General features: G+C 39.0%; 2 protein-coding genes across 3 annotated transcripts; one reads left to right on the plus strand and one right to left on the minus strand.

Annotated features, from left to right (window-relative positions):
- Window positions 1–10,669: 10,669 nt before the first annotated feature.
- Window positions 10,670–20,949, plus strand: Smp_075870.1 (translocation associated membrane protein,putative; the record flags this gene model as incomplete). Of its 2 annotated transcripts, XM_018791846.1 has the most annotated exons (11): window positions 10,670–10,848; window positions 10,887–10,944; window positions 10,980–11,092; window positions 11,129–11,335; window positions 11,366–11,419; window positions 11,455–11,525; window positions 11,563–11,670; window positions 11,702–11,773; window positions 11,809–11,880; window positions 18,081–18,244; window positions 20,846–20,949. In XM_018791846.1, 11 exons carry the CDS (start codon window positions 10,720–10,722, stop codon window positions 20,947–20,949), a joined length of 1,152 nt encoding a protein of 383 aa, XP_018645066.1. The 2 variants fall into 2 exon arrangements, with proteins under 2 accessions (XP_018645066.1, XP_018645067.1); XM_018791845.1 differs by having other exon boundaries at window positions 10,720–10,848; window positions 11,129–11,419.
- A 1,334-nt stretch (window positions 20,950–22,283) lies between these two features.
- On the minus strand, window positions 22,284–25,609 carry Smp_075860.1 (60S ribosomal protein L35, putative; the record flags this gene model as incomplete). Its single annotated transcript, XM_018791847.1, has 3 exons — window positions 22,284–22,478; window positions 23,971–24,159; window positions 25,402–25,609. 3 exons carry the CDS (start codon window positions 25,607–25,609, stop codon window positions 22,330–22,332), a joined length of 546 nt encoding a protein of 181 aa, XP_018645068.1. The 3' UTR covers window positions 22,284–22,329.
- Window positions 25,610–25,873: the final 264 nt, after the last annotated feature.

Genomic DNA, 25,873 nt, shown 5'->3' on the forward strand with positions numbered 1-25,873 from the left:
GCAAATTTATCACTAAGCAATTTGAAAACTGCAATCAAGTAACATCTAGTTCTTTGATATGACAACATGAATAGTTTTAGCTTAGCCAGTCGAGCATCACACGAGAGCTTCGCTATTCCGAGAATCAGCTTAGTTACTGTTCTCTGAACCTTTTCAAAAAGCTCACTGTCTTTTTCTAGGAATAGGCTGGCCGCTCCTATGCAGTACTGAGGCTTAGGAAACGCGAATACGATGTACAAAGTCGGAAAAGTTATAGCGTCGACATGACTAAAGGCCCTACGCATTGATCATAAGGTTCTAAGACCTTTGACGGTTATCGCATGGCAGAGTACAGTAGTTTTAAAGTCTTGGATAACGATGATTCCCAAGTCACTGTGTTTCTGGACAACAGGTAGCTCAATGTTACTCATTACGTATGTATCCGTACCTTGATGACCAATATGCATCACGATGTATTTGGAAGCACTTATCAATAAATTCTAATTTTTAGACCACTCAGATAATTTCTTCCGGTCATTTTTAAGCTCCAAACTGTCACCTTTATTGTTCACCACTCTCTACATCTCAACATCGTCAGTATATAAAAAGACCGATGATGATAGGAGGCTAGGAAGATCATTTACATACAAGAGGAACAACGCTGACCCTAACACTGTATTCCAAGGCACTCCGCTAAGCACAGTTTTACAGCTAGACATCTTGGAGTTCACCTGTACTCTTTGTTGGTGTCCAATTAGGAATTCTTTTATCCATATCAATAGATGGTCTCCGACCCTGACTTTTCTTAAATTATATAACATTCGATTGTGAGAAACTTGGTCAAAAGCTTTGCTGAAGTCAATGTGGGCTAAGTCTACAGGTAACTTTTGGTCCTTAAGAGCGCACCAGATTTCATGAGCTACTAATGAGTTGATGAGACATGAATAACCTATCCTAAAGCCATGATGCTTCCGTCACAGCTACAATGAGTGGCCTTAATTTGTACATTAGTACCCCTAGTTCATAGAATTTATGTCTTAGACTGCGAGCGTTGGCATATAAAACTCCTAGGGAGAACAAACTATCCACACAGGCCTTGGTAGCATTCGCTTCAAGGTCTGACTATTCGGAAACCCACTAATCGGAGATTATCCTCACCGTTTTGTCGACGGGTTTCTAGTTCAGCTAGTGCCGTCTTCCTTTTTATTCTATCTTCAAGAGATATATCAGGTCTTACTCGAATATCAGAATTGTCGTGACTACGAGCGCTGTGTGCCTACAGTAAGCCACATAGAATTTGGTAGTTTGCTGAAGATATGGTCAACATAGATTTCGTCCTCATATTTCTTGGTGCGTATACAAGACAACCGCCACCCTTCTTGGTGACTCGATCACAGCGAAAGAGCTCATAACTGTCTATTTGAAGGTATGAGTCTGTGACATCGGAGGACAAACAAATTTCCGTTATCAAAGCAAGTGAAGGGCTGTTTAAAAGTAACAGGGTGCATAGATGAGTCATCTTATTTTGAACAGATCGAGCACTGATTAATATAAGTTTCAGGTGAGGTGGACGTTTGTCTAATAAAAAGGTGTGATGTAAAACCAGTGGATTGTCTGTTTTTTCATGAGGAGAAGGGGAAGAGGTATGAGTAGTGGCTCTATATTCATTTCGTTTGGTTTATTACCAATATGGCTAATAGAAGAAAGGTAGTCGGAGGGCAGTTTGGCGAAAGACTTATGTTTAGGAATGACAGGTGGGGTCCAGTGGGTTGAATGGATAGGTAGAGTATTTGAGGAATGGTCAGGAGGTTCGGTCAAGGAGACTTCAAGACTAGGAACAGTTATCGGTGGAGAGCAAGATGTGTCACGTCCTATTAGGTCGGAGTATATAAAGGATGGTCTCGAAATGGTGGGACTGTCGCCCTCCACATTTGGAGGCCCCATAGTAGCACTGTCGAGGGGGAGAGGGATAAAGAGAATGAGGTGGTGTATATGTCGAATCAGGGAGGATCAAAGAGTTGTATAGTGTAACTTGACTTTGATAGTATCTAGAATCACTAAGTGGGTGCCCGCTTTGCAGGTCAGCCGCATTGTCTAAAACCTGCTCACAACATGTGACGTCTTTGGGTGAGCAGCCGAATGTTGTCGACTCAAACAGTTTGTGACTGGTTTTATTTATGTCTGTAATCGAGATGCACTGTGGTGTCATGTCTTGCCCAAATACATGGTGCACGTCTAGTGTAGCTGTTAGAGGATCAGAGTAACAGCAACACTCGGTTGAAAATGTTTCCTGGTACTAACAACAGTGTGATTCCTCTGTAGTTCTCACATTTGCTTAGATCTTCTTTCTTTGGTATCGTGATGAGATTTTTTTCTCTCCAGTCCGTTGTCACTTGTTCTTCCTCCCGAATATTCCTGAGTAGAACATGGAAAATGTTTGCAGTTACTTCTATATCTAACTTCAGTGCTTCAGCTAGTATATTAACAGTTCCTGCTGCTGTCTCGCCACTCTTGATTTATTTGATAGCCATCTTGATTTCCTCGATCGCTGGTGGAGTGACATCAATAGGAAGGTCTGTGTGTGCTGCTTCGATGTCCGGTGGATTCAGCGGAGCTGGCCTATTCAAGAGTTCTTCAAAGTGTTCTACTCATCTCTTCCTCTGTTATTGGCTCTCTGTGATTGGCTTGCCTTCTTTGTTCTTGACCGGTCTCCCTGGCTTACTATGTTTCCCTACCTGTTTCCTCGTTGTATCATATAGTTATCTCACATTTTCTTCTCTTGCAGCTTTATCCGCCGTCGTTGCTAGTACTCCTATGTATTTCTGCTTGTCGGCTTTAATGCTTTTCTTCACTTGTCTGTTTGCTTCTGCGTAGTCTGCTTGTGCCTTGACTTTCTCTGCTCGTGTTTGGCTGTTGTTAATTGCTGTCTTCTTATTTTTCTTTTCTTGAATCTTGCCTAGGATTTCGAAAGAGATCCATTCTTTATGATGATATCCTTCCCATCCTTTCATATGGCGACTGCCACTCTTGAAGCATTTCATGTTAACAGACGTCGGTTACCAACTGAACTCCACATGCATTTGGATAGGCCATATGATACACGGACCAAGCAGGAAAGCAAGATAAAGCTGACTATTCCACTTGTGGACTGTCAAAATCATGGAAAAACGTGGACGGAACAGGGGTTGTCAACTCCGAAAATCGTGTGTAGGTTGGTTGCTTGTCCATTCGCATAAGGCCCATTCAGACAAACAGGAGCAGGAAGCTCACGTGCTTTAAATTGAAAGCATTAACTGCCCATATATGAACACCGTGAGTTCACCTAACAAAAAAGATGAGTTGGGTGACCTCAGTATTGATAATAATTATAGTCTGATAGGAATATATAAAACAGAAAACGGGAATGAGGGGTGGAGTTGCCTGTTCAGAGTTAAGATAAACAATTTTTGAACAACAACATGCATTTCCCGACCAGTTGCTGCCGCCTTCTTTTACATTTGTCTTCCAGTCTGTCAACATCTGGCAGATCCTTATTATTCTTCTGGCAATTTTTCGCGCACGGCAATATCACTCTATTTAGTATCGAACCAACGTCACGTTGATTCTGGTGGGAGAGCAGTATAATGATATTGATTCCTAACCGCACGATGTTTGAAGCCTAGCATATAATTACTGAAAAGATTTACTTTCGACATGTAAAACTTTGACAAGGTCAGAAATGGTGAGTGTGGGAACAACTGATTGGTATGGCACGGCTCGGCTTTTCAGGTGTGGCCATTCTGTAACTTAACTCTATTCACATCAAATATATTGTTCTATCCCTAGCCCAAATGTGTTCTTCAAAAGTGTTAGATGTTATTTTACTGATTTTAACGTAGGACGAGTCAGTATAGATAATGATACGAATTCCACATAGGGTCTTATAGATTAAGCGGTCATACCATGACAAATCTACAACTTTGGGGTTGGATCTACCATTATAGTAGTACTAATACCGAAGTGGACCATAATTCTACAAACACGTCTCCTTGTCCAGTTATGGTCCATTCTACTATACTGAGGAAAGCAGCTCTAATCTTGACTACACCGCCTGGCGTGATGTTCCCACATCCGCTAAGCTGAGGCACGTCACCAGAAATTCGGAAGCCGGCTCACAATAACCTAATTTTCAAAGGAGGTTGTCGCAGCGAACCTTCAAGCTATAGGCCGTTAACATTCCTCTCAATACCGTCAAAAACTATGGAGTCCCTGATGTGGGATGGTCTGTGTGACTACTTACTAAATATAAACTGCCATCCACACCAACGTCACGATTCCGGAAAAGGTTACTCTTGTATAAACAACTTGCTGACCTCAGTGGACAGATGGACAACCATCCTTGATCGCAAGTGGGAGGTCATTATCATAAACCTAGACTTCTTATAGGCTTTCAGTAGGGCCAATCATATATACCTCATCATTAAGCTCAAACCGTTAGATATCAAGTCACCAGTTATTGACTGACTTCAAATCCAAATAATTAACTTTTTAAGGTTAAGGTTAACTTCCCTTTTACTCAGTCTATGGAGTGTCCTAGTGAGGTCCTCTAGGGTTCAGTATTAGGGCCTCTTTTCTTAATTTACATAAACGGCTTACCACAGCAGGTATTGTCAGATTTATTACATTTCGCTGATGATGTGAAATTCTAGAGAGACGTTGGCAACCAAGAAGATAGACTGGCACTTCGGGGGGATCTGATTGGATTATGCATTTGGGCGAACAACAACGGATTTACATTTAAAACTCCAAAGTTCAAAGCAGTCCATCTCAGTCATGTTGAACACCATGCACGGAACTTAGTAAGCTCCCCACTAGAGGTTTCACTAGTTGTAAAGAATCTAGGAGTGTTGGTACCCTATGATCTGAAGTCTTGTATTGGCTGCAACAAAAACGCCTCTAGAGCAAACCATGAACTTGTAACGTTGAAACGCATTTTCAGCCAGTTTGCCAGCAGAAATTCGCACCCAATCTTCAACAGTTTTATTCGACCCCGTTTTGAGTATTGAAACATAGTGTTTCCTCCTTCATTCCAAAACGATAAGGATTGACTGAAGCGTGTCCGGGGGAGAAACACGAAATTAGTTTGGGGACTTAAATTTAAGTCTTATGACGAGCACTTCTAATCACTGAACCTTTACCCATCAGACTACGGGCGTCTTAAAGGTGACCTGATAACTCACAGTATTCTTAACACTTCAGCGCACCTCCTAACCATTTGCCTAAGTTTAGTCTTAGCACGAATCTTGAGAGCAACACCCACGAACTGGAGACACAACACAACAGAACGGACTGTAGGCACACGTCCTACTTCCTAAGAGTAATCGAATGCTGGCTGAAGTAGTCCAATCGACTACACAGGAATACATCAAGAGGAAACTTGACATATTCTCAAGGACTAAGGAAAGTGTCTCTCTATAATTTATTAATTCGTTTTTTACTTTTATAGTTGAACATACCTAGGTTCTTACCTGAGGGCATTAGTGGTCCACTGCTACTATATTCGGAGGCCCGTTATGCGATAGATTCTTCTATTCCGTTCAGGACCATTTAAACTATTTGAAAACACTGTGCTGTAACGGGTTTGAATGATTTTTTCTGGTTAGCGCTTTTTAGCGAGTTGATTTTCTACGGGATGGGGTCGCTAACCCCATGCCCAACCCACCTCCTTTACCCGGGCTTGGGACCGGCAGTAACCCCCAGAGGAGCTACAGGCGGAGTTCCTATGATGGACTAAACTGCCAAGTCGTCCACGGAGGACAACTCACCGACTGGTTTGTAGTAAAGACCGGTGTTGGACAAGGTTGCTTACTCTCACCCTTTCTCTTTCTCCTAGTGATCGACTGGATCATGAAGACGTCAACATCTGGAGGAAATCACGGGATACAGTGGACAGGCAGGATGCAGCTTGACGATTTAGACTTCGCAGATGATCTGGCTCTATCACAAACGCAACAACAAATGCAGGAGAAAACGACCAGTGTATCATCAGCCTCAGCAGCAGTAGGTCTCAATATAAACAAAGGGAAAAGCAAGATTCCCCGATACAATACAATATGCACCAATCCAATTACACTTGACGGAGAAGCTTTGGAGGATGTGGAAACCTTTACATATCTGGGCAGCATCATTGATGAACACGGTGGATCTGATGCAGATGTGAGGGCGAGGATCGGCTAAGCAAGAGCAGCATACCTACAGCTGAAAAACATCTGGAGCTCAAAACAATTGTCAACCAACACCAAGGTTAGAATTTTCAATACAAATGTCAAGACAGTTCTACTGTATGGGGCGGAGACGTGGAGAACTACGAAAGCCATTATCCAGAAGATACAAGTGTTTATTAACAGTTGTCTACGCAAGATATTTCGGATCAGATGGCCGGACACTATCAGCAACATTCTACTGTGAGAGAGAACAAACCAGATTCCAGCAGAGGAAGAAATCAGGAAGAAGCTCTGGAAGTGGATTGGGCACACTTTGAGGAAATCACCCAATTGCGTCACAAGACAAGCCCTCACATGGAATCCTGAAGGTCAAAGGAGAAGAGGAAGACCAAAGAACACATTACGCCGAGAAATAGAGACAGACATGAGAAGAATGAACAAGAACTGGATAGAACTAGAAAAGAAGGCCCAGGACAGAGTGGGTTGGAGAAGGCTGGTCGGCGGCCTATGCTCCATTGGGAGTAACAGGCGTAAGTAAGTAAGTAAGTGCTGTAACGGGATAGCTGCTGATTGCAGTAATTCTATCAACAGAGAACCAGCATAACCTATATATGCTCAAGACATGTAAACCTCCAAATAACTATCGAATTCACTAGAAATAGTGTGACTGAATGGATAAGATATTAACATTCGACGACAATGAAGATATGTAGTTGTACACAAAGGTTAGGAAGTGGGAGCAAATAAATGAACAGGCTCACATTATCTTGTCCTGCGCATCAGGCAACTCCGCTCAAGTCCAAATGTAAGAAAATATTTGGTACTGTTGTGGATGGGAACAGTTTGACTTCACCAAATGTTGTTGTGAGTCACTCGCTCTACTCACACGACACTGTTATAAAGAAAGCTAACAGTAAGAAGCCAGAAGCTAACCGGCAGGATCTGACATCACGGTCGAAGGCCGTGAACACGACTTTTAAGGAAGTTAAACAGGTCCCTAGTGTAATCATCTGGAACTTGGAAGAATCGAAAGACACCGATCCCGCTAAGAGACATGCCCACGACCTGCAGTTAGTGGGATCTCTCATCAGAAATATACTGCCCGATGAGGCCCCAGGGCTACATATCTCGAAAGTCATCAGACCCGGTAAATATGTTGGAGGCGAAACCCAACAGAGAAGGATCCTTAAATTAGTACTCAGTAATTTTGAGGAAAGGGACGTAGTACTGAATAACGCACGCACAATTCGGGACTCAAATATTCGTATTCGACCAGACTGGCCACTTGAGGATCGGATCAAGTGGAAGAATGCCCTAACAGAGTAAGAAACTCGAAGGCTAAACGGTGAAGCGAACCTTACGATTAAGGGTTTTCAGGTAGTCAGGTCTTGGAAGCCAATGCTTCCGAGACCTGTGTGGGTAGAACGTATGTCTCCAAAACACCTTAAATGTGTGTTACACGAATGCCCGTAGTCTTCGGAATAAGATGTCTGAGCTAAGTTTGATGGTAGACGAATTAAATCCGGATATAATTGTTATCACCGAAACTTGGCTCACTGTAGATATAGACTGTTCTCCCATCATTTCAGGCTACATCTGTATCAGAAGTGATAGAGTTAGAAGTCGCAAGGGAGGAGGCATAATATTATATGTTAGGGACCACTTCCGCATAAACTCGATCATATCGGAGGCGCATGTAAGTGGTACGTGTGAGTTAGCATGTTGTACAATTAGGTCTAGAAACGGGTTGGTGACGATAGGAGGAATATATCGTAGTCTGTGTTGTCTCGCTGACGACTTTATCCTAAGACACGTCTGTTCTTGGAGTAAAGCAGAATGTTGTCTCATCGTTGGAGACTTCAATGCACCCCAAATAAACTGGATAGTGCTCACAGCTCCAGGTGGGGGTTTCGATAGCGACCTTCTATCAACAATTATTCAATGTGCACTTGTACAATGTATCGTTAAGCCGACGCATATAGACTTGGAACATGATCCGTCATTGATAGACCTTGTCCTCACACACCACTGTGAAGATGTCGTCGACATTCAACACCTTCCCCCACTGGTGAATAGTGACCATGTCGTACTTTCCTTTAAGTTCCGGATACATGGTATAGAATTCGCATCTGCTCCACCCCGTCCTAATATATGGAGAGCTAATATTCCGGCAATCAGGGACTATGCTATCTCGATCGACTGGTCGGTCGATGCTGATGGATCGATTGATGATGCATGGAATAGGTTTAAGTCTACGTTCGAATCCGTAACTTAACCGTTTATCCCATGGTCAGCACGTAAGCTATCATATTGCCCTCCATGGATTAATAAGGAAACCCGGAAGCTGTTGAAGCGTAGGAAACACTTTTGGGACTTATTCTTGTCAACAGGTCAGGCATCATTTAAGTGCGAATATAAAAATCCGGAATATATGTAAAAAGACCATAGCTAAACCCCGCACGGCTTACGAACGACAGTTGGCATACGATAGCCGTACCTGTCCGAAGCGACTGTTTTCGTACGTTAAGAGGCGGACAAAACGTAGTGATGGTATCCCTCCCCCGTAACTGTTTAGCGAAAATTCAGATTTACTAGCTGAATGTGATCTAGCGAAAGCTGAGACATTTGCTAACTATTTCAGTGAAGTCTACTCTACGTGTAGTGTTACAACTACTTGTCCCGTTGACAACGAGATACCAGCCATAGGACCTTTACACGTGACAGAGGATATTGTTCTTCCTTTGATAACTAACCTAAAACCTTGTAAGATACCGGGCCCTGATGGGTTACACCCACGTTTGCTGTCATCGCTTGCGGACATTATCTGAAGACCGCTCACGATGCTCTTCAACATATCCCTTTCACAGGCTCAACTACCTAGGGATTGGAAAGACGCCATAGTTAGTCCTATATTTAAGGATGGTCAGAGACGAATCGTATCTAACTGCCGGCCTGTTAGCCTGACCAGCCTAGTAGTTAAGTTACTTGAAAAATTAATTCGGGCTAAGCTACTGAGTCACATAGATTCGTACAATCTGTTAACTCCCGAGCAACATGGGTTTCGTAACAAGCATTCATGCTTGACTAACTTACTCATTGCGAGAGAGGATTGGGCAGCTGCCCTAGACAACGGCCTGTCTATCGACGTGATATTCATAGATTTTAGCAAAGCGTTTGACAAGGTTTTACACTTAGGTCTTATGCAGAAGCTTTCGAGCTTTTTCGAATAACAGGTGCTATACAGGAATGGATAGGAAGCTTCTTATGTGACCGCAGACAGAGTGAGGGTCAATGGAATGCTATCCGAATGGAAACCGGTCAAAAGTGGTGTACCCCAAGGCACCATCTTAGGCCCTTTACTTTTCCTTCTGTATATTAATGAACTACCTTTATTACTTAAGTCGTCGACGTTACTGTTTGCGGATGATGTTAAAATTTGGAGAACAACAAGAAATGTGACTGATCGTTGTTATCTGCAAGCAGATTTAGACGAATTAGTTAGGTGGGCTCATGATTGGGGCCTGGAAGTTAATTCCAGGAAGAGCGTGTTCATGCACATCGGGCACGATATTAGTTACCACTTTACCATTAATGGTACATCTCTGCCACGCGTTCAAGAGCACAAAGACTTATGAGCAACTATAAGTCACGACTTGAAAACAACTACGCATTGCAAGCGGTTGCTTCCAAAGGCTATCGTGCGCTATGGTCGCTCCGCAGAGCATTTAAATGCTTCGACGAGGATATGTTTCGAATTTTACATCCCACCTATGTAAGGCCACACTTAGAATACTGTATCCAAGCAGCTAGCCCTTGTCTGATAAAGGATACTAAGTCGCTTGAGCGTGTCCAGCGTGTAGGGACAAAATTAGTAAAGGGTCTTTCTAAACTCCCTTACGATGAGCGTTTACAATGTCTAAACCTTTTCCCCTTATCTTATCGTAGGACACGAGGTGACCTTATACTGGCATTTCGTATCTTTAATTATGATCTGGGTGTTAATAAGTCTTATCTTTTTGCTCCCTCCAGCACTAATAATCTCCGAGGTCATAGCAAGAAGGTTCTGAAACCGCGATCTAATAAACTAAAGGTGGGGTCTCGTTTTTCTCATCGAGTGGTCAATGACTGGAACGCTTTACCAGAACAAGTGGTATCAGCACCATCAGTGAACATTTTCAAGAAGAAGCTGGACCTTCACTGGAAGGCAATCTGTCAGGATTAACACAGGTTCATCAACCTACTATCCTTATTACTGAAAACTGAAGACTGAAAATACTGGTTATCAGATAATTGAACATCTTCGTAGGACATCGATTCCACCGGCCTCTTTTAGGTCGATGCCGAAGTGAATAGATGATTAACCACTACTGAACACAGAGGCTTATAAGGAGGAAGGCTTTTCGATTCTACACATGACATTTTGAAGCTGCCTTTTATTGGAGATTGAACTGCTTTAAACAACTGATTTTTAGCCACATCTTAAGGTCTTCGTGTTACTGCGCTGACATCAATTTCTCATCTACGTTGCAGTAAAGTGATGAACAGCAGGTTTGGGCGCAAGAAGACTAAAAATCCCCCCTATTTTTCTCATGAATTCATTATTACAAATCATGGGGACATTGTCAGTGTTTTAGCGATGATAATCATCGTTGGTTTGCTGCACAAGGTTTGCCGAAGCAAATAAACTAAGTTCATTTAACCTAGGGAACCCATGTTTTGTCTTCATCTTTCATATTCATCCAGTACAATAACACCGACGAAAGTAGGTCGTTGTGGATCTTCAGTCCGAAATTTTAGACCAAGAAAATGCCTTATTATACAGCCCAGGAGCAAAAGATTTATGCGTAATATTTTTTTACACTCTTATTTGTATCGTTTCCCATGCTGTACTTCAAGAGTATCTCTTTGACGTAAGTTTCTTAATATTGGTAACATTTGTCATTCAGAAAGTGACTCGAAAGTTGTGTTTGACAAAGGTTCGGCTAGCTAAATTCAACGAATCTGCCCACCTTGCATGCTTTTATGCTTTGTCCACAGTTTGGGCTGTTTACAGTATTATTAACGAAGGTTTTATAGAGAATTTAAACAGTTTGTGGGATAATTATCCGCAGAGATGGCTGCCATTTTGGATCAAATTATTTTTCATCACTCAAGTAAGATATTTTATCAACTATTACTTCCAGATTTGCTACTGGCTTCATGACTATCCAGAGCTTTATTTTCAGCGTGTTAAGAATGTAAGTACTGTGTTTAAAAACTGAATCCTTGGCAGGAACTCATACCTGCACGACTGTTCCATGCAACATTATATCTTCTTAGCATATCTTTGGCATATGTTGGAGGGTAATTATCGAGAAATGTCAATAGACTTTAAATTTAGATTAACTAAATTATGTATGGTCGTTCTTGTTCTTCACTACGGTACTGACTTCTTCTTGCACGTTTCTCGGGCGTTGCACCTTGCGGAGTACAAGTTTGCATCCATTGGGTAGGTGTTTAGTGTTACTTACGTTGTTAAGTTTTACCATATGGAATTTGGCTTTTATACCAGTACGAATGGCATGCGTAATCCTTGGTTTTCTCACTTTTCAGTAAGTTACTTGCAGCTGATAATGTCTTTCTTTAGTCATGGTTTAGGAAAGTATTCTGTAACGTTGGTGCAAATTACCGATGGAAATTTCAATACTCCATCCATAAGGTATGTCATTTGTTTAGTATTTTCATTTATTTTTGTGTGGCGCATATGTATCCGGTGCCCTTTGTACCAATATGTATGTGATTAAATAAATAAATAAATGTTTAGTATACTCCTAAAATATCTCACTCAGATATATATTTGTTACTGCTTTTTAAGCCAATAATATATTTGTATATTCTTATTTCTAAAAATTAGATTAAATCAATACGAGGTTTCACAGTAAAGTGAAATATTAATTATTTTTCGTAAAATATTGAAAGTTCATAGGTATTATAATTAGGTCAGCACAAATGTTCACTCCAGCCCGACTCACATATCCAAAATATTATTGATAATATAGATTTAACATTTTGCTGCTGATGTTTAAGAGGGTTGTTATTTCAAATCTTTTCGGTGGATTTCGGAAATGTAGACCAAAATTTGTAATATTCAGACGCTCATTATTACCAGACTGTGTTACGGGTAAAAATCTGATGATTTTTAACATCGCGTTTCTTGCTAACTAAGTCATCAGCAACGTTAACTCTGGTGTGTGTTTGCATTAGTTTTAGTTGTCACCACTTCAGCACAATTAGGTCAAATTATCAAGATGAATACCTGACTAGTAGTATCAGCAACAGTAAATTTTGTTTTATTTTATTTAAACACATAAATATTGGTACAAACGGGTACCAGATACATATGCGCCTCACAAATCTCATTTGATTTGTGTGAAGGCTGTGATACTGCCCAGGTGCCCAGACTGAAGCAGGTGGTTTTCTTAGGGAGCCACACCCGGAGCCTTTGACCTAAAGGTCTGACCCACAAGACAGTGGAGCATCGTGAGGAAATGCGGTCCCATGGTAGCCGGTGACCAGTGATTGATTCATACGCCATTTGTTCATTCAGGATACCGGAGCCCATCGGTTTGGAATAAGGGTTTTCCAACTCCCCTAGGTGGACTTTCCGTGTCCATCAACCCGGTTAAAGCGCCGGACATTCGCTTTTCGTCCTCTCAATTTCGTAAACAACAGTGGTGCGACGAGAAGGCAGTGAGTAGGACTTCCCTGGTAGAGGCTATATATACGTGGCCATGTGAGAGCATTTCGAGAGGGAGAGAGGACTCTCCCCACTCTCGACCGTACCAGGGCATTTGGGGGCAGCAACAGTAAATAACATTCATCATCAAGAATATGATTCAAGAAGAGTAGCTAAATTCTCAAAATTAAAGTTCTTAAGTAATTTGAAATGCAGGTTTTGAGAAAAGGCTGAAAATTAATCCACCTGTGGGATTGCAGCCGATTCTAAGATGTCACGTTTCCAATCATTAGTTACGATATCTAGCCAAATGCCAACCAAGTTTTCTGCACCTACTGACAGGTTCTAGTACGACAGTAGGTAACTTCGTGTGTGGATCCGAAGTTCTGTTTCGACCACCTCTAGGTTTTTTTCATCCTATACTTATGGCAGCCAACGTTCTGTGGTAAGCACATCAGTCTATGGTACTTCGCAATTTTATCTGTCGACTTAACATCCTTAACCAGTATCGTGGATCTAACATAAGCATTACTTGTTCAGTGGTCCCAACATACACAAGCAATCTTTCTACAACACTAGTCGAATATCTAATCAGCCACGACGTAGAACCTGTACGTATGTACGTCGGTTGGAGCTGTCATTCCCCGTTAGCACAGATATGTTGTCAGGCCAAATCCCAGAGTGACAGAGGTAGTAACATTATCAATGGTAATAGGAAAGAATAGACATCGAAGATACAACTCGAGAAGAAAATATAGATTGGTGAAATAAAGACGAAATAAGTTATGGGGAATTTAGAATCTCAGAATCTGGGGTAAGACAAAGAATGGATGCATTTGCGCCATTTTAAATTATTTTGAGCCACGTCATTCAAAGTCTGTAACCATTGATTACGATAATCACGCGGACCCCAACCAGGTAATCTATACTTATTTTAAAATGGTCCAGTTGTCAGTGGCTTCATGAACTGACGCCATGTTTTGGCCGCCCCTAGATTTCTTCGAGCCTACTACTGCACAAGAAAATATCGCCTGACGAGGTAGGCTGTGGTTGGGCATACATAGCACGTCCCAACCACCTCAGTTGATGAAGATATACTACGTCATCAATCGACTTCCCATCTTCACCTAATACTTTATTCCTAACCGATACATTACTTACTCCGTGGTCCCAAACTACATGAACAATATTTCATAAACACGTATGATTAGACACCAGTAACCTACGAATATCCCCTGTTCTTTGGCCATGTTTCTTATCCACAAAGTACGACGGAGCGAAATGCTGCGCGGTGAACTCGTCCTCTGGTCGGCAGACAGATATCTCGCTCATTCCACAAGTGACAAAGGTTGGAAGAAGCCAATCAAGTCTTCTGAATCCGTGCCGAAATTTTGTTAGACACCTGTCTATCAGGACTGATAACGACTCCCAAATGAAGAGGGCAATACACTGAACTACTTGACTACCGATCATTAGTTCAAGCGCTGACACGCCTAGTAGATGGTCAGAAGTTTGCTTGAGAGCAAAGAGTGGATTAGTAATTATTGTATATTTAAAAGTGATAATCAATTCACGAAATGTATATACATCAGAAGAGCGGCAATTATAATATACTAGACTTTTACAATCAGTACTGAAAGGCGTAAAAATCAGATTGAATTCAAAAGAAGAGAAGCACTAATGAAATTAAATTACAAATTGAGCTTATCTCCATATCTACAACGGAGCAGAATGTTGCACGGTATATTCATCGTGTTGTTGTCAGGCAAGTTTTATCAGGCATCAACCCACAAGAGTTAATAAGACTTCAAAAAGAGATAAGTGAAATGGTTGGCGCACTTAAATACTTCATTCTTTATCATTGGTTTAAGCGTCGACGAGCGTTATTCTTGAAGCAACATTTTATATTTAAATGGAGTTTATTTGTCTTATTTATTTAAACACAAACATTGCTGCAAGAAGGCACCAAATATATACGCGCCACACAAATTACTCGATTTGTGATAGGGCTGGAATACTACCCAGTTGCCCAAACCGAAGCAAGTAGTTTCCTTAGGGGACACACGTGGAGCCTTCGGTCTGAAGGTCTAATCCACAAATTAGTGAAGAAACGTTAGGAGATGCAGTCCCATGACAGCCGTTGGTCAATGATTGGTTCATACGCCATTTTTTCCCTCACGATCGTAGGGCCCATGCGCACCATTGGTTTGGAATGAGGATTTTCCAACTCCCCTAGGTGGATCATCTATATCGACCAACCCGGTTAAAGCACCGGATATTCACTTTTCATCCTCAGAATTTCGTAAAAAACACCCCTGCCACGAAAAGGTAGTGAGTTGGACTTCCCTGCTAGTGGCTGTATACGCGTGGCCATGTGAGAGCATTGCGAGAGGGAGAGCTGACTCTTCCTACCCTCGACCGTACCAGGGCACGTTGGGGCATTTTATAGGAGAGGATTATCCTAAAAGTACTTAGACTGACCTCAAGTCGATCAAAAATCTGCATTTTGTGAGCGACATCACCGAATAGGACAATGCCATTTGCGCGTTGTAAGTTCTTTTTCTAACGAACTGTCTATGACAGTTGAATAAAAATGAGGATTGTAGGCGGCCTTGTCAAACACTTTGAAGCTGATGATTATGTTGACAGTCCATTTCAAGCTTTTACACGACCAATAATTTTTGAGTAAAGTTTTAACGTTTGTGTAATTGGATATGCCTTTGATGAAAAACATAACCTCAATTGGTGGAGTAAAATACATCCTTGAGGTTGAGGTATAACTTTTGTCGGGCCCTGGTATGTTTATGTTTCAAAACATGATGAAGAGTCTATGTTTGATCAATACACCTTCATCAGAGTTTAAAACAAACCTAGTTTTGCCAGGTTTGTTGTTCATAAGTTCTTTTTATGCACTAGATGGTTATTGAAACTAACAGTTTAAGCAGATACATTGTGGCGAACATCACGTTTGTGATTGACTGACTGCGTATTTAGTTTTGGCCTTGAAAGTTAAGCTGCTACTTTCATCGCTTTCTAGATCTGTCTGGCACGATAAGACATAAAAAAGCTAGTATTTTGGTGAATACATCACGATCTAGTCAGCAGAGTATGAATGCCCGATCACCACTCAAAGTAGCATCTACTAAACTGTCAGTCAGTCACAACGTAGAACTTCGTACGTTCGAGTTCGAGTTGCCATACCACAGCACAGAGATGCAGTTGTCTACTAAACTGTAAAGAACAATCGAGTATTAGTTTAATTTAACATTGGAAATTGAAATAGTTCATTACATTGGCTAGTTCGCCGTCCTGGTCAGTTCTAGCGAAAGGACAGCAGTGGAATATAATCTAACACAGTTCCATATAAATTTACATCAGCAGTTACTATAGCATAACTAGCGGAAAAGACTAAATAAGAAAGAATGAAATAACAACGTTAATTGAAAGCATTGTAATCGAGACCAGTTTAGAGTGATATCGGTTAAAGTTTGTCTATTAATTTTTGTTGTTTCATAAAAGTTTGAGCTCTCATCTCATGTTGTATAAGATTTTTACGCAAAGACCTACTTAAATTTAACCGTGATCCTGGTATTTCCTTTAACTGCAGTCGTTAACACTGTTCAAGAATCAGAGAAGCGTAAATGATTAAAATACAGACAATCAGTAATATAATATAAGAAACCTAGTTACATTTTCGTATCATTCTGACTAATTTGTAAGTATGTTATTCGTGATTTCTAGTCATTATCTCCTAACCAGAATGAGGATCTGAAATCAAGCAATTCAGTATCTGGTTATCAGGACAGTGTAAGTATATGTATGCTTTCTGACCAGTTACTTTTCGATTATTTGCAACGATCTGTCACAAAGAGTAATTTTCGGTATATGCTTCTGGGGTGATGTTTCATAGACATTACATTTCGGTTATGTAAAGTACATCCCATACTAAAAAGTACTTCCAGGTCATTTGTCATCACTAGTCAAAGATCCTACATGATTTATCTCAGTCTCTGTTCAATACATGAATATATCTGTCTTAAATCTTGGAAATCGTGTTTTCATTTCCTATTCACTTTAGTCCATCTAATTATTCTTTAATGTAAAGGTCTGGTAGTATTGTTGTGGCTTAGCTTCGTTAATCAATCACCTTGATAACCATTAGCATATAAATCCCCAACGGTGTTTGAATTCAGAAGACAATAAGAAGCGACAACTACAGTTTATTAGCGCATAGAACAGATAACAAAGTTACAAGCGCATCGAGCGAATTCGAAGCAGATAGGCTAATGTATGTAAGTGAGCGAATACAGAAGTGAATCGCATGAGGGTGCAACAAGACAAAGGTTATTAATAAGATTCGAGCACATGCATATATGTTAAAGAGAATGATTCATCAAACGATATTTAAGATATTAACATTTAAGCTAGAGAGAGACATGTGCGTAGGCTGTCACATGTGATCAAGCGTACACGTTTATATCGACAGGATAGTGATTACAATAATACAAAGAAATGGACCAATTGTTACTGTCCGAATAACAGTGTTTGTTAAATAAGTTAGTAAAAGGGTTTGTCAAAAGTTAACTATAATCATAATTAACCGCAAAAGTGTTGCTGCAGCATTAAAAATTACACTGATTTAAAGGGGTACATTATTGTTAGAGATATTATCTCGAGATGAGAAATTTCACCAGTTGTAATTTGTGTGCATTGGATCATGCTTCATGTGTATAATTTATTATCCGTAAGTAAATTTTTGTTGCCACAACAGTGATAACGAAGCAATAAAAGGGCTGTAAACAGTGATATATAAACACCCTTCAAACCACTTCTCATACATATTGGGATCACTCAGTAAGATGTGCTTATAACAGTAGAGTACCAAGTGAAAAGAAGTTCTACGTTGTGACCGACTGACTAGAAAGATCTAGTCGACAAGGCCGTAGATTTTTATCGATTGATGTAGTTGTAACATATTTTAATCATGTCAAACCACTGTTTATTATACTATTCTAAATATTCTTAGATCATGTCGAACGAAAGTTAAAAAGAGCAGACCATGTCATTTGACTGGTTTATAGAGTCAATATGGACTGATACAGTTTTTGCCGAATCCTTTGTTTTATTTACATAAGTGTACTTCATTCCATACAATACTCATGTAAATATATTTATTGTTACAGAATTGCTGCAATGCTACTTTTCTTCACTACACAAGCTTTAATGGTATGGAATTTCATAACTTTCCATCAACGGCATCGTAGAGACAAGCAACAATCACATACTTCTAAGAGTTGGTTCTTTACTAGTCAAGATTCTGGACAGCGGAAAAAGGAGAAGAGAAAAGGTATATTCATACTTTCTGTAACTATGCCGTATGATAAATTTCTTTATGTTCGAACATCTTTATTTCTCTATTCCAACAACTACATAGTCATGCCCACCCTAGCTAGTCTAATTAGGTTAGGCGGCAGACTATTTACTTTCACAATCTAACGTATGTCAATAGTCTAAAATGTTAGGTGGTTGGAGGCAGTTGATGAGAAACCATGAACCTATGTGCTGTGCTAGCCGGTACTTATCAAAAAGAGGTGCCTTCAGGTTGGTAGTGTAATATGTTTTGTTTAAGATTTTGAGAATCACTTATGGCTACCGTTCCAAAATACTGAGGAAACTGCTATATAGGTATGAGCTGTTAAAACTTGCATTGCTACGAAAAGTCAACTATAAGGACTTAGGTGAATATACTTGGAATGCTATAGAACAATGTTGAGAAGAGATTTTTAGTTAAGGGCCTCATCAACACAGATATGTCGCACTTACCAAAATGTCAGTGCTCTTAGGTAATGTACTGACATGGATCATTGATTGATAAAACTAACGTTTACGCACCCAATCATCAGTTTTACGAACTTTACCTAATAAAGTGGCTTTCATTATTTATAGTTTTACACAAATGTTATGATCGGGAATCATTTAGTTTGTCTTATTACACAACTTTGAATATGGATTTGTATTTATTAGTGAGGATCTAAGTTCAGATTCTCTGTAATTAATACTTGGGAATGGTTGTCCATAAGTGTAAGTTAATAAAGAAGACGATAACTTCTAATAAGCCCATTGTTCTATTTTATTATTTGTCTATCTGTTGTAATTTAGACAGTTAATTGACTATGTAAAAGTATGTGTTAGTTTGATTGAACGCATATCTGCTCCTCCGTCGTTATCTATCCTCCCATTGGTTGTAGATAGATAGTCAATAATTTATTCACAATCGATTCACAATCTCGCTTCCCAGTGTGCTCGCCTTTTGAGTGTTTGCGAATTTTATTAATTATTGACAGTACACTCCCAACAACTGGTGTTCTTGCTTTTGAATATTCTCGAGCGAATTCATAGTACTTGAAGAATTGGCTTGCTTCAATACTCAGTTAATGGGATATCATCTATTGGAGTCGAATTTAGAGGAATTAACCTCTACAAATTTGACGTGGAAAAGGTCCAGCATTTTATGGAACATTTCTCAGTGACAAAACCATGTAACCTATTTATGAAGTGTTCACTCACGCTGTCCCCAGACTACTTTATTTATTCCATCTGGAGGTAATGATGAAATAGGAGTCAGTAAATTAACATGTATTGCAAAAATCCTTACAACGTGGAAATTCGTTTGTGGACTTTGATGTCTAGAGAATTTTGACAAGACCTACTGAAGAGGGGGTAGATCCTCCAAAGCTACCTCTGGACAAAAATCCCTACGCCATTTTAAGCTCCTAAATTGACCTTAGTAACATAATAATAAATATACCTTTAGGATATCTTCGAACACAACTCCAAGATGTATTCCTCCTACAACTTTTCTGAACTTAACAGGATACAGATGAATGCATTTTCGTAACATGGTTTAATCGGAGTCCAGATATGTTTTCTAGAAAAAAGCCGTAATCTTCTTTTGAACCTCTTTAACCTAACGATATTGTCCGTGTTCATTGTAAAACTAATGTCGCAATTAACCGAATCAAACAGTGTCTGTAGCTATCCTTAAAGTTGGCTCTTGTTAGAGACAAATAGTTTTTCAAGCACACTCATAGCAGTCAGCTACTGTTATTTGTTCACTGAATTGAAGCATCAAAAGCCTCTCCTAAATATCATTCAGTTCGACTTAGCCTGAGGATTGAACTCACTTGTCCCAATTACTACGCGTAGTACGTTGCTTTATGGAGGTAAAAAAAATCTTTTGGCGGAAATCATTTTTGAATTCATATGGTCTGTAGTTAATGGAAACGTACGTATAGAGGATTACCAAGAGGCAACAACGTTTATTTCTATCCTCCCAATTTCTCAGTTCCATTTAATAGTACAGCGCACAAACGACTATTCGCTGAGATGCAATCCAAAAACATGTACTAAACCATAAGAAGTTACTGTTGATGCCGGTTCTCTACATTGGCTAGGGACGATCAATTAAATGATCGGAGACCGGTATACATCAGTATCCTCACTAACTAGTTCTATTTGTTATCTTATTGTGTTGTATTCAGTTGGTTATTCTGTATTTGTATGAAAACGAGTTGTTTCAATGAATGTATTATGATACATATGTATCGTTGAATTCCATCATATTACAGCGTTGGCTCACTGAGTTAAAGGCATAGAATACGTTAAAATATAGGACCTAGATGTTTACTTTTCTCTTTGAATAAACCACGCTTTAGTTAGATATGTTGAACGCAACTCGCTTTTGAGTAGTTTCATAATTGCTACGTGTAAAGCCCCCTATTAATCGCAACGATGACATACACAAGTATTCTCTTGATTTATTCCAGTATCCAGGTAAGTGGCAATTAGACACAAGAATAAGTTGGATTTCAATACTATAGTATCTTCGTCTGTTTATAATTTATAATATAATTTTTTGTGAATTCTATACTCTTCATATATATTAAAGTTAAACGAGAAGATGAAGATACTAGTGATCAAACTGAAACTGATCAGAATCCACAACAAAAAGAATTAAAACGACGAAAACCGATCAAAGTGCGTTCATCATAATAATTACACATATATATGACCTTCCTTATACTTTCATTGAAAGTTTTTAAAATTGTTTCTATTAATTTTCTCAACTTGTTTTTTTCTCTTGTAAATGTAGACTACTTTCGGTATTTAAGAATAAAGGTCCTTTTTTTTCTTGTTTAAAGTGAACAAATAGGAAATGCTTATTTTTCACTTTCGAGTTGTTGCCATATATTAAAATTTTTTTACATCTTTGTTGCTTTAATTCTAGCCAATTTTCTTTTTTCTTTTTCTTTTTTAAGAAACTTTGTGTATGTGCTAGTAAATAAGTTGAGTAAATGAATCCAACAATTGTATAATATTCTTAATTCGAGTATAATTTACACTTTTGGTATTTGTTCTTTCTTCTAATACATGCTATGATAAGGGACTAAAACTGTATCGCAAGAAGAAGTGAAATGATATCAACTTGAAGATGGTAAGACTATGTAGGAAATGAACATGTAAACATAGGCTAACTTCTACCAGTTGAAAGGGACATTCAACTGTTCTCGAAATCACAGTATTACAATAAGATCATAAATAACTTCCTTAATAAATCATCTAACAATACTTAACGCTACTGTGTTACACAATATACGAGACCCCGTCAACGGATGCTAATTTGTAAGGCTGTGGCTTTAACTGTCCCCTTTTCCTACCTAGTCTCAGAGTTGGTAAAAGTAGTGAACGAGTGAGGCATGACGAAGCCGCTGTTTCGGGATAAGAAAACATAGTTGTCATTTGTACGATGATTAAACATCGCTGGAGTCCAGTGTTGTTAACATGGTGTTGGAACCAGGTGTAAGATATCCTTCGTAGCGACTGCAGGTACAGATTATCGATATATTGATAAGACAGAGTAGAAGCTATATTTACAGGTATTGCTCACCAACTTATTGAGTTTCGTTTAGGTAGACTAAATCATTATATAACAAGACGATATCGTCTACGTACTTGAGCAACGTATTTCATTCGGGAGCATAATTACACCGTAAATGAAATCCTGCAATAGGTTTGTTGCAACAGCAACAGACAAAAATTTGCAAAAGAACGGCGATATAGGGTAACCCTGTCTTATTTCACTGTTGATCTCAATGATCCTTGCTCTTCCTAATGTGTCTTTGCACAAGACCTTTTAATATATGAGTAAATTTCTTAAATGCAGTCGCATTCAACAAATTCCCAGAGTACAGCACTAACCAAGGAATTGGAAGCATATTCTTTATCGAAACTCCTTCGCAAACCGCTTTTTTTCAAATGCATATGGGATAGAAGGCCAGAAAGCGAAGGATAGTTATTTCAAAATTTAGAGAAATCCACTGTTAATTATCCTTTACATATAAACATATATTTTGAAAAAGGAAAATACAAAAATTAGTTAACTCCTCGATTTGCATATGGTTTTACCCGGAATATTCGTACAAGCCAACTAGAAGAAGTAAATGCTTCCTCTAAACCGTGCAATTCATAATTTCGATGCCCAATTACTTGACCACGTACACGATCAAATCCATGTGGCTTGGCTGTGAAAGAGTTTAAACAATGGATTTGCATGTTAAAAAAGTGAAGGAAATCACAATTCTTCAAATATAAAAAAATTATGGAGATAATGTATTGGTATATATTTAGCAAGAATTTATTCCTCTGCATTATAGTCGTGGTCAGTGATTAGAGACATTAAGTGATATGGCTTAAAGCTTATCACAGTGGTGCAAATAAATTCACCCTTTAGTTTCTTTACGACCTAAGTTCTAGTATTCTTTCTTGAATCATTTTTTTTAAAAGACATAATTATATGGACTGAACGAAGAATATTCTTTCCAATTTCTCATCCGGTTCTACAATTCTATATCTGAATTCATAATCCATAAAATTGGCCAAGTCTTCGGTAGAGTACATCATTTAAAATTGTAACATGTGAATCAAGGATTGTTTGTTATCTGATTTGATTTTATATGACAAACAATCCTTGATTCACATGTTATGATTTTAAATGATGTACTCTGTCTAAGACCTGGCTAGCGCCTTCAGCAAACAGTACTATTTCATCTGGATGTTTAAAGTCGGTATATAAGCCAGAAAGTTCATTTACAAACCGAAACAGTCAAATCTTAATGAATTGAAGTGAGCCATCCACAAAACTTTTTTTTCCAATCACTTATGATATCTAATTGTGTACATTCTTGTGTTCAATAATTGTAGCTCATTAGATAATCAACCTATTCTACTGTTTAATGATGAGGCAGTATTTTGAGTGGCTATCAATTGGCCACACTATTTATTTATTTATTTGAACACATAAAAATTGGTACAAAGGGGCACCAAATACATATGAGCCACACAAATCTAATAAGATTTGTGTGAAGGCTGTGATACTACCCGGATGACCAAACCGAAGCAGGTTGTTTTCTTAGGGGACCATACCCGGAGACTTTGACCGAAAGATCTGATCCACAAGGCAGTGAAGCATCGTAAGGAGATGCAGTCCCATGGTAGCGGGTGACCAGCGATTGATTCATACGCCTTTTGTTTCATCAGGATCCTTTAGCCCATGTGCACCATTGGTTTGGAATGAGGGTTTTCCAACTCCCCTAGGTGGACTTTCCGTGTCCACCAACCCGGTTAAAGCGCCGGACATTTGCTTTTCGTCCTCTTAATTTCGTGAACAACACCCCCGCCACGAGAAGGCAGTGAGTAGGACTTCCCTGGTAGAGGCTATATACGCGTGGCCATGTGGGAGCATTTCGAGAGGGAGGGCGGACTCTCCCTACTCTTGGCCGTATCAGGGCATTTGGGGGGCTATACTGTATAGCCCCATTTTATTCATTTATCTTAATAATCCAAAATCTCTCCATCTATTTACAACACTTTTAGTCGTCATGATGAAGATGCAACATTTCTTCTGAATCTTTGGGTTATTTAACCTTTTTTTTTACCTTTCCAAAAGCACTTATTCCTTTCAAATAAGTTTACGTTATGGCTAGGATAAAAGTTAAATCCCGTATATAGACTTACTTTTATCAGTTTTCATTTCCCAGAATCGATAATAACTAAGTTTGTACAATAAACAGTTTTGCATTGTAGAACTAGCTCTATCATCTACACGCATTTCACCATGTGGTGAATAATAATCATTTTCATGTACATGACGACCTTTTTCTGTACTACCAGCTATACGTACCATCCAAATAAATTTATTGATATCTATTATGATGAAAGAATATAGTTAAAGGCACGTTTTGGAAAACGAAAATAAATGGTCTTTAAATATAACGGTATACTGTTTAATAATCGATTAGATGATAATTTCTAGTGTTCTCATTATGTTTGACACGTATCATAGGCTATGAACACGAACCAATGAGTGGTGGTACTCAGCTAGAATTATTACTAAACATTACCACATATTACCATTCTTACTAGTAAACACTAGTAGAATGTAACAAAGAAATATCCTTTCATAGTGTTGACAACCACTAGGGGAGGCCAGACCAAAACGTGGCACAAGTCCATGAAGTCACTGACAAGTGGACTGAGCCATGTTGGTAGGTGTAAACTACTTGGTTGGGATCCGAGAGATGATAACAACTAATGATTAGAGACCTTTAATGACATGGGTGAAAATCGTTTACAATGGCGAAAGTGCATCCACTCTTTGTGTTCTGCCGAATCCTAATCTTCTGAATTCTTCGTGTCCATTTCCTTTTTCTCCTTCCAAATTTATTTCACTGGATTATACTCCTTCAATAACATCTTCAAACCCTAATCTTTCACATGATGCTTATACTCTTACTACTTCTACCACTATGGTATTTGAATCGACAACTGCATCTCTGTGTTAATGTGGTATGGTAACTCGAACTGATATACGTACGTACGAAGTTCTACGTTGTGACTGACTGACTGACTGACCATTACCAACTCTCGAAACTAATTGAATGACTGAAGATAGTTTAGTTAAGGTACTCAATTTCTAAATCCAAAGTATTCATTTCTAGATCTTGCAATAAAAATGATTTTATCGTTTATATTTGTTTGTGAGATAGGATCTATGATCCATGTACGATAAGTTGTTACGTCAGACCAATACAATGGCTATACCTTACTTAACATGTTCCCGTTGAGTTTTGTATGGTACATCAATCATTTAGGCTTCTTTCGTTTCACCCAAGAACATACTATTGATATAACGTAACAAAGTGGAATGTAGACCGCTTTCTTCAGTAGCATGTAGATTTGGGACAATGAAACTAAGGTTCTTTATTTGATAACGTCTACTCAAACACCCTCAAAGTTCTACACCCGAGTTTACTTCATATGGCAGAAGCCTTGTTTATTTAAAACCCTATTCAAAAAGCAAATTTCTGGATGACTTGATACAACAACCTTGAATGAATCGTATTCCTAAGTAAAGCATGTGTGAAAATTATTATTTAAACTGCTTACCATCAGAACTGTACCCCAGTACACCACCGAAAATAACCAGTACATAATCAACATCTAATTCTTTCATAATTTCATAAGCTTCCTCTTCAGATGATGCCATAGCTTGACCCACACGACCAATATGAGTATTATTCCATGTATTATTGTCCACAAGCACAGTACGATTAGCAATAGCAGTAATCTGATAGCCGTAATCCCACCAAGACATAATTTTAGCATCCTAAGCGGTAAAAGTAATTAACAAAAACATACGTTATTAAACGAAATAAAGACACTTCTATGAACTGTTAAAAAGGATGGAACAACAGAGAACAAACTTAATGGTCCATCCTCATTATGTCGTCACAACTAATAGTAACAATAAAGTCGTAAGGAGATACGATTAGTACTATATATTGTGTGTCTAATAGTAGTAAATGTAGTCACAAGTAAAAAATTCATTACATCGTTGTTAAATATCATACGAATAACT

Source organism: Schistosoma mansoni, assembly GCF_000237925.1.
Source record: "Schistosoma mansoni, WGS project CABG00000000 data, chromosome 1 unplaced supercontig 0071, strain Puerto Rico, whole genome shotgun sequence".
In the NCBI taxonomy this organism is placed as follows: Eukaryota; Metazoa; Platyhelminthes; class Trematoda; order Strigeidida; family Schistosomatidae; genus Schistosoma; species Schistosoma mansoni.